Here is a 13,470-nt window from a genome sequence, read left to right as displayed (position 1 = left end):
GATGGGTATTGGTGAGTATAATCAGGGGCAGTGGAGCAGGCCAAAAGGTGGGGGCCAACTTTGGCAATGAAGTTGAAACAGTGGAGATTAAAGTGTATAGCTAGCAGATTTGAATGGTATTCATCGGGCTTGCCTTCAAGAAAAGTTCACATTACAGAAGCTCTGATAGAGTATTTTATTATGTTTCTAAAGTAGTCACTTACAGTCTTCAAAAGATATTATACAAGTTACTGTTCTATTAGAGTGATTGACTGTTCTATTAGAATGGCTGACTGCTCTATTAGAGTATCTCGACCTTTTCTTACAAGCATTGTCCTTTAAAAGTGGGCCCCCTGCTCTCCCCCCTGTTTCCACCATCTATGATAATTCATGTGTTATATTCTATGGGGTGCTACAGTGAAGAATCAGTACAATATTAGCTAATAGATATATAGCTGCCAAATGGCTAGACAGCAGTTCTGAAGTCAGCCCAACACCAAAGGGGTTTCCGGAAACCCCAGAAATCCCCCTAAAATTGCCCCTGTCTATCCCAGTCAGTGATTGATGCCAATTCCCCAAATCAGTTAAGAACCTGCTGGACAGGTACCAATAAATGTAACGTATGATTTGAAATGGTTAAAATAAATTGTGTATGACTAGAGTGTATGGTTTGGATGTACAAGCTTACGCCTCTATCCAAAATTTACAATTAATTGCCTGGCCACCACCTTTGATTTCATGGCTAGGCTTTTGAAGGCCGCGCCATCTTTTCACAGCTTGGCTGTTTTTATATGGATTTCACTTCTTTTTGTACTTTATAAGGCCCCAAAACCAGCCTATGGTTGACTTTAGGGGTTGTTTTTACTCACATTTCTTCTTATCTATGCAGACACAACGAAGACAGGGTTATAAATGTATTGTATTGCATGATTTACTTCAATATTATTGCAATACTCTAATATAGCGCAATTTTTGAGGACTCTAATAGAACATACATAGAACAATCTTGAACTTTTATTGGATCAATGAAATTATAAACATTTACTAATAATAGCAGAATTTTCATTTATAAAGTAGAAATTAAGTGGAATAATTATAGTAGTGGTTCAGTAGTTAAGGATGCAGGTGTTAGGTATGGGGTCCACTAGTAAGAATATATTGAATGTTTTGACATTGTTTTGTAGCTTTTTTATCCCACAGTGACTGCTCTATTAGAGTATCTGTGACTTTACACTCGGTTTTTGCTTTGAAGCTCTGTTGTTGCTATTCATCAAACCATCAAAAGGTACTACTACGATGATCAGCCTGTGCACACACCAATTTTCAAATTATTCCCATACTCGGTTTACCCTGTAGCCGTGACAAAAGTTTGATGCAATGGAGTTACACATTTGCGTATAACAATTCTTGCAAAGTGAGTAAAAAGAAATCTAAGACCCTGTAGACTTAAGAAGAAAATACGAAGAAGAAAGTCTAAACTTTGAATGCCCATATTTCACAAATGGCTGGTGCAAATTTTGCTGTGTGTGTATGGCCTACCCTACCTGGTGGACAGCTATAATGCAAAAATGGTGTGCTTTGGAGAAAGGGCCATGGAACTATGCACTCATGAAAATGGTGTTTTTTCTTCTATTAATATATCCACAGTGACTTTCTTGGCCGCACAACACACTATCATGTATCTTGATTTGTGATAAAACATTACAGTATCCTTGCTTTGCTTGTGGCAACAACACAGGATATTATTGTAGAACCCTATGTTTCAAGTGTAGCTGTCACTTAAAAGAATAATAATATTGTCTTTGATGTACGGGGCCTTGAAGAGACTCACAGTGACAGTTAACCTGTTGGCATGTTCTAAGTATAGCTTAGCATACACATATAATTGTATCCAGTGCTTGTTTGCACATACGTAGACACTAGGCTTGTACCGATACCACATTTTGCATCTGATCCGAAAGTTTTTCAATGAACCGACATTACAAAAAACAGCCAATACTAACCAATATCCTTTTTTGAGATACAAGTGTTAAACTTTCAATCACTGTTGTGTGGCTAATTCAACAACCTCTTCAATTATCCAATACTGTAGCTAGTTACCAATGAAGCTCTTTGATGAAAATCTGTCAGTACAAATCAACTGTACAAAAAGAAGCTATAAAGATACCAAAAGTGAAGAAAAAAATAACCTGGCTACTCTGACATTTGAAACTTATAGTCTTGCAAGCCAGACTTTTTCCCATTATCCTTTGCAGTATAAGCACCCTTACAGGAGGGTCTGGGGAATCTGGACAAAATCCTCAGGAAGTAATGTATAAAATGACTACGTAACAGTGTTACAGTAGTCCCTTGGCCATCGATTTTCTGAATGTTCTGTTATCCAAACTGTGGAAGTGACTGTTCTATTAGTCTGTACTTTACCTAAGGTGTACGTTCTTTTAGAGTATCTGTATATAAATGTATGGGCTTCATTTATCCGAACTTTTCCATTATTCGAACACGCCTAGGGCCCAATGAGTTCGGATAATGGAGGAACCACTGTATTTTTATCATTGATGTTGCCTAAAGCCATGGTTTGAAAATGTTATGGTGCAACTAGTGCGGTTACATCAAGCAAATGCTGCGATCTGATTGGTCTACCTAAATTCCAATCAAGTTTGATTCAAGTAATGCAGTCAGACCCTTCCACACAGGTGCTTAAACTGAAAGTGATAACGCCCTGCGCAGAAAAGGGTCTGGCCTGCAAGACTAGGTTTATTGTACATAAATGAAATATCGACGATACACACCTCGTAATTGACTGATAACGATACTTGTGATATTGGTGCAGCACTAATAGACCTATCCACTTGATGCATGCATGCATACACACAGACAAACACACTTACTGGTACTTCTCCTCAAATTCCACAATGGTATCATATAACTTCACATAAGGTTCAAACTTATTAACAAGCTTGTTCCTCATTGGATATTGTGTACGATCCCACTCAAACAAATCTTCTTCACTATTGAATGTTTCAATCTTCTCCTGGGCAGCCTCAAGTTTCTTTCTCAAACTCTGTGCCTTCTTCTGGTAACGTGGCACCTCCTCTAGATCTCCAAATGCTTCAAATTCTTCAACTTGACGAGCATAACCCTCCAGTTCTTCATTAAACCGTTCACGACGTAACTACAACATTAAAGAGTCATCTATTCATCACATCACAATTCTATTATTACCTTAAGAGCCTCCTCAGCCTCTCGTCTTGTCTGTGTTATAATCTCTTTGTGTTCAGCAAAAATGGATGGCATTCTTGACAACCAGTCAAAAGTTTCTGCATTGAGTCTCATTTCAGACTGGGTCAGTGTCGTATGTTCTATTAGAAACTTTAGTCGGGTCATTGACTCAACCATCTGTTGTTCCAAATCAAAAATATCTTTCTCTTCCACCTTCTCAATGTATTCCTTTAATTCCATAAGATGGTCTGTGTTGGCAGGCGTAGTCAAAGCCTTTTCTGCTATCTTCTCGTACTCCTGTCTTAGCTGTTTGTTCTGTTCTTGGTTGTCTTTAATCATACGTTGTAGTAACTTGTTACAAATATTGTCAGTTCTCTTCACCAAAGCTCTGATCAGCTCATCACAGTGTAACTCATACAAACCCAATGGTACCAGCTATAGCACATATACAATAATAATATTACTAACTACCGTACATGAGGTCCCTACCTTGGTTACACTGTACTGTAACTCTCTACCCAGATTGTGGTACTTATCCACAAGCTAAATAGTCAATATACTTACTGTTAGACACACTGCAGGTGATCAACTTACACCACTGTATTCATCAAATAAATGTTCTTCAGATAAGAATTGGTCCAAATCAGCATCAGCCTGTATGTATGTGACACATTAACAGAACACTTCTGGGTCATGCTTACCTGTCTGGTAATAAGAGTCTCATATTTCTCAAAACTTTTAATGTAATCTTCAGGACCATCCATTGCAGAATGTATGATAGCTGATAACTGTTTAGGGACAAGCACAAAATGGTACTCATTTTTCTGCTAATGAATTGAAGGTGCTCACTTTTTCTTTAGCTCTGTCAATGATCTCCTCGGCAATGACTGGAGTAAGGTTGCCTTTATCTTTGTATGTCTGCAACAACATGTAGAGGTGTGGCTACACTGATCAGCCACACCCACCTCTTTTGAATAGAGCTTGCTTTCCACTCGAGGTACTGAACGAATTGCCTCCATCATCATGACAAACCCACTGAGAACAACACCCTGTAATAACACATATATGACAACCTGCTACATTGCTCATTATCAACAACTATACCTCAATGTCAGCGACGTTTGGTTCAAATGTAACCTTTGAGCCTTCCAATACAACTTCAACTACAAACCCTGGAAACTTACCAAGCTGTATTAAACAAAAAGTATATGATCAATGTACAAAAATCTCTGACCAATGTTACTAGAAAACACTGTACATACACGTTCATACATGCATGTACGCACACACACATGCACACAAACATACCTCATTACAGCTAAACAGTTCACTATAGTCTGCAATACTATCAAGAGCTAACTGACGTAATATATTGGACATCAAGACACTGACAGAGTCAAAGAACCGCTCCAAGTGGCTATCATCAAGTGGTACCATCTTACGCTTGTTGCCGAGATAAAATATATTCTGTACATCTTTAAACCACCTGTAAACATAATGTTCAGTATACTGCCCCCAAAACACTACACAGACACACTTCTTTAAAATAATCTTCTCAGCTTCTTCAATATGTAACACTAACATATTACGATACTCTCTCAAATGAAATGCCTTCTTGTTTGCCATAAGGTCTTTTATTCCAATCAACCTCAGTTGACTGTACAAGAAAATTGCAATACAAAATACGGGTGGGGCTATTGTTTATGTGTTGTACCTGTGGTAGTTATACCAAGCATTGAGAACAGCAGGCATGGTGGGGTTGGTGATGTACAACTGTTTGGATACTGACTGAACAGCTGCTACATAAGATTTATTCCATGGCTTGGGTACCACTGCTAGTCTATAACACACACTAAATGCCTCACCATTCCCTATATAAGACTGTCTTACTCTTTTCTGTGAGGTAGTGACACTTCACTTTTTTGCTCTTGTTTGAGACGTGGGTCCTTCAGCACAAAGTCCACTGCACATTAATAACTAAATATATCCATCACAAATATTGTATATTTTACCGATGGATTTCTTGACACTGAGAATATAGTCATCCTTCATTTCATCAGATAGTTGTTCAATACTGAGTACAAATGTAGTTCTCAAGTGTTTGGGTACCAGTTGTAGTACATGGTCCAGCCAGGAGTCCTCCATGGGAGCCACATGGTCTGTATCAATCCCATTGTGAATGTAGTAATAGTAACGCTGTGGTATACACCAGTATATCAGTAGCTGATAAAATAACACGTGTTTACCAGAAGATCTTTTTCTGCTGGAGTGGGAGATGGCGAACGCGCTAAATCTCCAGATGCTTCAGTTAATGTTGCATCAGCATCAGGGGGTCCATGTTCATTGCCATGTCTATAATACGGGGAGTAAAGATGACAGACAATGAAGAGTGACCAACTTACAATATAATATTAACTAAAGCACTCCTGAATTGTTCACGGTCCCTTTTTGGTTTAGTGAAGGAAGATTTCTTTGTCATCGGCCCAGAAGAACCTGGCTCCCATGAGTAACTTCGTGAACGCTTAGGTCTCTGGCCTAGGTTATATATTACAACAAACTTTCTACATTCTTGCACTAACCATTGGTAGGAATTTTTCCTAGAGGTGGGTGTGGTTCAACTTCTCTGTGTCCATTAGAAGGGCGTGGTGGCTCAGGTAGTAGTTTAAAATTTGGTGTAGTTTGTTGCCACGACGGCTTAGTACGATGCTACACAAACACTTACACATTAACTAATCTTGTGTAAAAAATGCTCACCTCTGGTAGCTTGGGAAGAAATCTTACAGGCTCTGGTTTCTTTCCAACCAGGGGCTGGAGATAAATATTTATAATTCCAGTATTTATTATGCCAACAGCAAATTACCTGCACTCTCGAATCCATTAGCTGCTAAACGCACTCCAACAGCAGTAACGAAGCTTTGTTATGTACAACGGCCATTTTGTCTTGTGAAAATTGTGTGTTGCCATGGCAATATAATCGACACATTTTTGCACTATGAATCTCCAACTAAATTACTTTGTTACAAAATGTGCAAATTCTTTTATACTATTGTGTACAAGTGTTCGTCTAAACAAACGGCAGATAAGCTCTAAACGGTTTCGGGCTTTCTTTTACCGTAAATTTCGAGTAACCGGAATGCCGCCTAAGAAAAAGGAGGAAGAAAAGTCGCCTATTTTCCTAGGAAGATTCGGCACTTCTCTCAAATGCGGAATAGTCGGCATACCCAACGTAGGGTAAGTTTTTTTTTTTGAAATTATCGATTTTACAAGAGCTTGTAACGGTGGCATTATTTAGAATATAAACTTAGCACGTGTGTTCTTGATCATTACAGAAAATCAACGTTTTTTAATGTACTCACGAAAAACAATGCACCAGCCGAGAACTTCCCATTCTGCACAATAGGTAATCACAATAGATCTTCTGATCATTCACTGATACAATGTGTCGTTAGACCCTAATGAGGCTCGTGTAGCGGTCCCTGATGCAAGATTTGATTTTCTGTGTGACTACCACAAACCTGCAAGGTTGGTATGCTGTGTTACATAGAAGGCCTGCGATACTCTAGTATGCTACTGTAGTAAGGTGCCGGCCTTCCTTCATGTGGTCGACATAGCAGGACTAGTTAAAGGGGCACATGAGGGACAAGGACTTGGTAATGCCTTTCTATCCCACATCGGGGCCTGTGATGCTATCTTCCATGTAATCCGTAAGTTATTTTTACATAGAGAGTATGTCAGTAATCGGTGCAATCTGATTGGTTATAAGGTGCATTTGAAGACACTGATGTGACACATGTTGATGGAGAGGTCAACCCTGTGAGGGACCTGGAGACCATACATGAGGAGTTGAGGAAGAAGGTGGGTCATTGTTGTTATGGACATGTGGTTAACATGTGTTGTGTTATTGTAGGATGAACAATATGTTGCTAATCAAATTAGTTCATTAGAGAAAGTGGTAGTCAGGGGAGGAGACAAGACAAGGAAGTTGGAATATGTTAGTGTTCTTAGTGTGTGTAATTATAAGAGATGTTGTGTAGTGTTAATGTTGTAGTTGTTTGTAGTGTAGTGTGAGTATCAAGTTTGTGTGTGTGGGTGTGTGTGTACGCATACATAAATTATGTCAAGAATATATATTTTGTCCATGTAGTCATTGTAGTATATAGTGTAGCTATGGTAGTGTAGTGAGTCTAGTCTCTTATGTCTATATGTGTCTAAAATCATGAACACTGATGCACACAGGAGACGATTGTCAAGGTGCAACACTGTCTTGTAGACAGCAAAAAAGATGTCAGATTTGAAGAGTGGAGTACTGCAGAGGTACACCCCACCAAATTCACGCACTATGCTACACCACACACGCACGCACGCACGCACACACACACACCAACTCTATATCCCTTTCAGATAGACGTCCTCAACAAACACTTATTCCTAACATCCAAACCAGTCATCTATTTGGTCAACTTATCAGAAAAGGACTACATTCGCAAGAAAAACAAATGGCTAGTAAAGATAAAGGAATGGGTGGATGCTAGGGAGCCAGGGTGTACCATTATCCCATTCAGTGGAGCATTAGAAGCCAAGGTGACACCAGCAACACACACAAACAACACTTCATTATCAATGCACCTCCTCGATAGCTAGTTGACATGGCAGATGATGAAGCACAAAGATACCTTGATGAAAAGAAAACAACCTGGTCAGCCTTTTGAATACGTTGTACATAGCCTATTTGAATGGGGTTTACCATATAGTGCTTTACCTAAGATAATATCTTATGGCTACAAGGCTCTTCACTTACAATATTTCTTCACATGTGGATCAGATGAAGTAAAGGCATGGACAATTATGGTGAGTGTAACTGTTAAGTCTGCACTAATCCACTGCCCCTCCCCTCTTTTTAGCAAGGAACAAAAGCACCTCAGGCAGCTGGAAAAATTCACACAGACTTTGAGAAAGGTTTCATCATGGCAGAGGTAAGCCAATCTTCTTTCCCACAATGGTAACTGGTTAATCACAAAGCTAAGCCCACCAGTGTAAGGTTACCAAATCAGTCAACTCCCTTCAGTGATCTAACTTTGTCAAATAATTAAGTGAACTTTTATACCCCATATTTTTGGTCCACTTTCCATAGTACAGAAATTCTTTTGCTTTCAGAGTTTTCTGAATGGAGCTAGACATATTGGTACCACAACATCACTCAAGGTTTTGTCTATTGGGCCCTTGATTGTGGGAGTTTTCAAGTTAAGTGAACAAGTTGTTTTCAGTTATAAGGAAGTGTGGCATTCCTCACATTGCCTGCTAGAATGTGTGGTTTAGTGTATAAGGAAAAACAGTCAAAATCATGAGGTGATCACAGTCTATAGGTGCTAAGCATTGCAGGGGGTGAGATAGTTGGTAATTCCTTACCAGGGTTGCCCATTAGCTTTGCTATATGAAGCATGATGGTACAAATTTATTTGTTTTCAGGTTATGAAGTATGAAGATTTTAAAGAGCTGGGTTCAGAGTCTGCTGCAAAGGTACACACCACGATAAAACCACACACACACACTGGCTTGTAAACAATACTGGGCTAACAATACAACCTACCTTAATAGGTGTTTCATTGTGATCAAAACAGTGGCTAAAGGTTTCTGGTTACTTCAATACCAACAAGACCAACAAGACCATTGTTTGGCCTTATGTGGTTAATTGTAGTTGGCATATACCTGGAGCCAAGACATGCCCACTGGCAAATAGGTTGTAATTGTTGGTGAAGAAAAGTAACTTTGGTTTTCTGGCGAGATGAAAGCCTTACCTTTATTGAAATAATAATAAAGGTGTGTTATATATCAGCTGATTTGTTGGTTAGCAAGCTTGAGTGACAAATTTGCTCTACCTGTGAAAGGCAATTTTCCATCTTGTATTTCTATAGCTTTTGGCGTAAACTAGTTTAATCCCACCCAAATTTTGCTAAACAAAGGAAATTTATTACTTGTGAGAAGTGTTACATACCCTGTACATTTACACATATTTGTGCGCTTTATATATTGCTAGGCAGCTGGTAAATACAGACAGCAAGGAAGGAATTATGTTGTGGATGATGGTGATATAATTTACTTTAAGTTCAATGCTGGGGCAGGCCTGACAAGTGGCAAGAAAAAGTGAGCCATGCGTTGACTGCTGCCTGAACTACATGCGTCTATGTGAAACTTGTGGAATTAAATTTAATCAAATAAATATCTTTCAACACACACAATACATCTTGTACAAAAGTTTTTTAAAAGTATACAAACAAAAAGGGTATTATAAGAGTTACAGTTGCCAAAAGGTTCACTTTCTGGGTATACCTGCTTAGAAACATAACAGTGTATTTACAGTTAGTGTATGTGTAGTATGTGACAGTCAGTTGTGTAGTAACAAAACAGGGAAGTAAAGAAAAAAACCTGGTCGGTCCACTATAAAAAAAAATTACAAAGTGGAGAGAAAATAAACGTGCCAATGTAATACAGATGATTCAAAAAACTGGAAAATAACTAAATAAAATAAGTGAGCGGTGAAAATCTTGACCTGTATATATGTATCCTTTTGACCAGCACAGTAAATTAAAGGGTAACTCAAGTTAGATCTCCTGGAGTTCAGGTACTGTGTGAACAACTATCGTCGCTACGTCGTCAGGTAACATGTCGTCGGTGATACTCTGAATCGATGGAATATCTGAATTGTTTGACTTTAAAGAATTGCTACTGCCACTGATGCTGCTAATGCTGTCTGCATCTAAGCTTGATGACTGTCCCCTTGATTTCACTGGTGACTTTTCTTTAGTTTTATTGTGAGTTTTTATGTGCTTGCTGAGGTGGTCACTCCGCATGAATCGCTTTGAGCACTCTGGACACACAAACTTCTTTTCACCGGTATGGGTACGTCTATGCCGCTGAAGCTCATCCGACCTTGTAAACCTTTTCCCACAGAAGAGCCAATTGCAAATAAACGGCCGTTCACCAGTGTGCCACCTCAAGTGTGCTCTAAGATGTGATGTCTTTCCATAGACCTTATTACATCCGGGATAGTGACACAGATGCTGCTTCTTCTTGGGAGTCCCATCAGCATTCTTCATACTGTTCATACCATTAACACAATTTGGACAAGTACATGCAACACGACGCACTTTACGTGACGCCAACACAGTAGTATCAGCTAGAAAGGAGACTGGGTGAATCGTAGTAATAGTAGTTGCCCCACTGGTCCACACAGTGTCCATTTGCTGTTGCTGTTGCTTCTGTTGCTCAATAGCTGGCTGCTCTACTGTTGAAGTAAAAGCTACTGTCCCAATGGATTGTGTGGACTGATTAGGAGAAGTAGGGCTCAATGGTTGAAAAGGACTACTGGTAGTCGGGTAAGGAAAGGCTGTACCATTAGTGGTAGCATGTGTAGCTGGGGCTGACCAGGGCCCCGAGTTACCACGTACATTATTCCCCCACCAGTTATTAGAATGCTGCTCGTCATGTACCTGCTGTTGATGGTAGTGATGCACGCATCCTGGAGACGTTGGCTCTGCTTTAGGGATTAGCCCAAATGGAGAAGCACTTTGCTCAGACGCTATACGCATCGGAGGTTGATAGTTGTCGGAGAAAACTTCAAACTTGGGAGTGGTGGACGGCAGGGCTGAGTATGGAGGCGAAGGAAACGGCATATTTTGATGATGATTCACTCTTTGCTGGAACACAGTTGGCCCGTTGTCTTGTGGCCATTGCAGTGCACAGATACTCTCAACCATAGCACAATCTGGGGAAGATGCTGGGATGAGCAGTCCAGCTGGCTTGTGCAGCATTCTATTTGCCGTTTCCTGCTCGTGTTCTTGCACCGAAGTACAAATATTAGCAAGTGTATCCAGCGATGAGTCCTGTGGGCGATAAACGTGTGTTAAAAGACAGGGGCAGGGCGGAGACTGAAAAGCAGTTCAAGTAAATAAGACGTCAAAATAAATTTAGCATAAGCGATAAATGTTGAATACAAACAAAGCAGCCTTACGTTATCCGACGGGCACCACGCTATTTGCTGGTACTGCTGCTGTTGCGGTTGTTGCTGCTGCTGATCTAGCTGTTGACCTTGGAAATAATCAGCGGGTAATAATAACTGCGTCAAAGACATCTTGAGTAAACAGTCCCAAACGTTATTCACTACGCCTGGGACGGAACAACACGCGCGCTTATTATAGGAAACCCTATTACCACCGCCCACGTCCAATTTTTATCGCGTGATCGATGTTAATATGCCTCTCCTACTTCCGATTCTTACACAAAATATTCGGTTGCCCAAACAAAAATTATTAAAATATAGTTACGTTCAAAAAGTGTATAAAAAAATAATGCTTTTTGTAATGCAATAAGTAATACAAACATTAGTCACATACAAATACTCAGCAACTATTCGCTGGTGGGTCAACTGTTACAGATGATGTGTGTAGATTGTCTTCTAGGATGTCTGTCTGATCTACTGGTGGTAAGTCATCTTCAGCATTCAAAAGATCTGATTCTGAGCTACTTGACTGCATGAAATTGCTGGCATCACGATAAATTGTTACCGTTAAGTGTTCGCTAGATTCGTCTACTTGTGTATCATCGATGGAATCATTTTCCGGAGGGGAATAAACTGGTAAGCCATCTTCCATGGTGTCTGAGGGTGTAAAATCTTCTTCAGTATGGGTTGTATACATTGGAATCACTTCTCCTACATTGTCAGGGGAAGGGTAAGATGGTAATTCTACTTTAGTGGCGGTTGATGGTAATTCACTCATTCCTGATGATTTCTGCATCTTCGCCGTATGCATTCGGTTGAAATGCTTCTTTAGGTGATCACTACGAGTAAACCGTTTATCACACTCGGTACACTGATATCTTCTCTCTCCAGTATGGATCCTGTAGTGTCGTTGTAACTCATCAGATCTTGAAAATCTTTTACCACAGATCTTCATAAAAGCTGTCGGCCACTCACACACATATGGCTTTTCACCTGTATGTGTCCTGACATGGGCCTTAAGGTGCGAAGACTTGTGATATGTCTTGCCACAACCTGGCCAATGACAGATATGAGTTCTTTTAGTTCCAGCTGGAGCGCCATTCTTTCTAATCTCTTGACAGTTGGGGCAAGTACAGCCAGTTCTTCTCCTAACCATACTCGTGTCTTGTTTGACACGTCGTAAGACTGCCTGCTTATCTTGGCCAGCAATTTGAACATACTGAACCACAGCACCATTGTTATTGGAATCATTCGGAGCCATATACACATGCTGACCTCCCATAGCTTGTGCCTGCTCAGGGCTGAAGTTGACAGTCGTAGGTTGAGCATTGTCTAATAGTAACTGGATTCCATCAGACGTCACAACAGTAGGCATAGTTTTAACATATCCTTGAGGTTGAGGAGGAGGTTGTTGCATCATGGCTGGGTGACCAGATTGTATCAGTTTTAGCTGCTTGCCATCAGCCGAGACTGGTATTAGCATTGATCCATTGTTACTTTCAACTGTGATCGGTGGCTGTTGTTGGAGTGAACAAGCGACGGAAGCTTGTAGCTGTATTCCAGCCTTCCCTGAGGAAGGGTCACAGGACAGATTTAGTTGTACTGCTGGCATACATGACACTGGGTTACCATTTGGTTGAGTAGCCATAGTAACCATTTGTGGTCCACCCCCTCCTGCTGGATTCTGAACAAATACAGGTGTGTCTTGTGGTAACAGTTCCTGGGTGACGAACGTGGGTGGAGTATAGGAATCTGCGGTGGCAGCTGAAGGACTAAGAACTTCTTTCTTCACCTCACTGACGACATCACTCTCCGTTGCGAGCTCCGTTGGCTCGGGCTGTGAAGAGGGAACGGCGGAGGTATAATACACAGGTATGATAGGTACGTATTGTACAAGTTTAGCAAACATCTGGCCATTAACCCTCTCCATAACGTCTTAAGTGAGCTATAATTAGAAATTCAAAATCTCTCTTTCTTCCTCAGCTAGGCACACTAATAGCTACACACCTAACTGCGATCACTCATCCGCTACAAACTGGCTATTGAAAGCAATAACTGGAGTAGCTACAAACCACCAATGCCGGGAGGCGGCCCATGACCGCAGCGTATATACTAACTAACCTCAAAAGACGTAGTGTAAACCACTTCCTCTGTACAATAATCATGATCCGTACTGGGCGTGGCTCCGGGGGATGACGTCATTGTAGACCACTTTCTGAAGCCGTACGCACACAGAGGATACGCCTTCCGAAACAACAAACTTTAGTCGCTGCTCT

The 13,470-nt window shown here is 40.5% G+C and overlaps 3 protein-coding genes across 3 annotated transcripts in view; 1 reads left to right on the top strand and 2 right to left on the bottom strand.

Moving 5' to 3' along the window:
- The window catches only part of LOC136241489 (dynein axonemal heavy chain 7-like), a 24,995-nt gene extending 18,801 nt beyond the window's left edge, over positions 1 to 6,194 (bottom strand). Inside the window, exons 1-18 of the mRNA XM_066032709.1 lie at positions 6,059 to 6,194; positions 5,953 to 6,006; positions 5,778 to 5,904; positions 5,601 to 5,733; positions 5,445 to 5,550; positions 5,211 to 5,394; positions 5,089 to 5,161; positions 4,913 to 5,038; positions 4,736 to 4,855; positions 4,507 to 4,684; positions 4,303 to 4,386; positions 4,164 to 4,247; positions 4,048 to 4,116; positions 3,900 to 3,986; positions 3,793 to 3,852; positions 3,688 to 3,741; positions 3,202 to 3,633; positions 2,868 to 3,151 (exon numbers count right to left, since the gene is read on the bottom strand). Coding sequence (XP_065888781.1) covers positions 2,868 to 3,151; positions 3,202 to 3,633; positions 3,688 to 3,741; positions 3,793 to 3,852; positions 3,900 to 3,986; positions 4,048 to 4,116; positions 4,164 to 4,247; positions 4,303 to 4,386; positions 4,507 to 4,684; positions 4,736 to 4,855; positions 4,913 to 5,038; positions 5,089 to 5,161; positions 5,211 to 5,394; positions 5,445 to 5,550; positions 5,601 to 5,733; positions 5,778 to 5,904; positions 5,953 to 6,006; positions 6,059 to 6,076 — 2,273 coding nt within the window. The 5' untranslated portion in view covers positions 6,077 to 6,194. The remainder of the gene's footprint in view (positions 1 to 2,867; positions 3,152 to 3,201; positions 3,634 to 3,687; positions 3,742 to 3,792; positions 3,853 to 3,899; positions 3,987 to 4,047; positions 4,117 to 4,163; positions 4,248 to 4,302; positions 4,387 to 4,506; positions 4,685 to 4,735; positions 4,856 to 4,912; positions 5,039 to 5,088; positions 5,162 to 5,210; positions 5,395 to 5,444; positions 5,551 to 5,600; positions 5,734 to 5,777; positions 5,905 to 5,952; positions 6,007 to 6,058) is intronic.
- On the top strand, positions 6,187 to 9,493 carry LOC136241495 (obg-like ATPase 1). The gene is made up of 13 exons (XM_066032713.1): positions 6,187 to 6,429; positions 6,528 to 6,598; positions 6,648 to 6,720; positions 6,775 to 6,902; positions 6,962 to 7,053; positions 7,106 to 7,189; positions 7,435 to 7,512; positions 7,600 to 7,779; positions 7,836 to 7,894; positions 7,950 to 8,046; positions 8,100 to 8,171; positions 8,665 to 8,715; positions 9,233 to 9,493. Exons 1-13 carry the CDS (start codon positions 6,191 to 6,193, stop codon positions 9,341 to 9,343), a joined length of 1,335 nt encoding a protein of 444 aa, XP_065888785.1. The 5' UTR covers positions 6,187 to 6,190; the 3' UTR covers positions 9,344 to 9,493.
- On the bottom strand, positions 9,397 to 13,309 carry LOC136241315 (uncharacterized). Its single transcript, XM_066032508.1, has 3 exons — positions 11,600 to 13,309; positions 11,207 to 11,421; positions 9,397 to 11,078 (listed from the first exon to the last, which is right to left on the bottom strand). Exons 1-3 carry the CDS (start codon positions 13,122 to 13,124, stop codon positions 9,798 to 9,800), a joined length of 3,021 nt encoding a protein of 1,006 aa, XP_065888580.1. The 5' UTR covers positions 13,125 to 13,309; the 3' UTR covers positions 9,397 to 9,797.
- Between the last annotated feature and the right edge of the window lie 161 nt (positions 13,310 to 13,470).

Source organism: Dysidea avara, chromosome 12 (genome assembly GCF_963678975.1).
Source record: "Dysidea avara chromosome 12, odDysAvar1.4, whole genome shotgun sequence".
Lineage (NCBI taxonomy): Eukaryota > Metazoa > Porifera > Demospongiae > Dictyoceratida > Dysideidae > Dysidea > Dysidea avara.
This window is presented reverse-complemented; position numbering and strand designations above follow the sequence as displayed.

Bases quoted from the DNA above. Each gene is read 5' to 3' on its own strand.
- LOC136241495 (XM_066032713.1), top strand. From the start codon at position 6,191: ATGAATCTCCAACTAAATTACTTTGTTACAAAATGTGCAAATTCTTTT. The intron at 8,047-8,099 runs GTGAGTGTAACT...CCCTCTTTTTAG, and splicing joins TAAAGGCATGGACAATTATG to CAAGGAACAAAAGCACCTCA. The intron at 8,716-9,232 runs GTACACACCACG...ATATATTGCTAG, and splicing joins GTTCAGAGTCTGCTGCAAAG to GCAGCTGGTAAATACAGACA.
- LOC136241315 (XM_066032508.1), bottom strand. From the start codon at position 13,124: ATGGAGAGGGTTAATGGCCAGATGTTTGCTAAACTTGTACAATACGTA. The intron at 11,422-11,599 runs GCTGAGTATTTG...CGCGATAAAAAT, and splicing joins TGACCCACCAGCGAATAGTT to TGGACGTGGGCGGTGGTAAT. The intron at 11,079-11,206 runs GTAAGGCTGCTT...TATCGCCCACAG, and splicing joins CGTGGTGCCCGTCGGATAAC to GACTCATCGCTGGATACACT.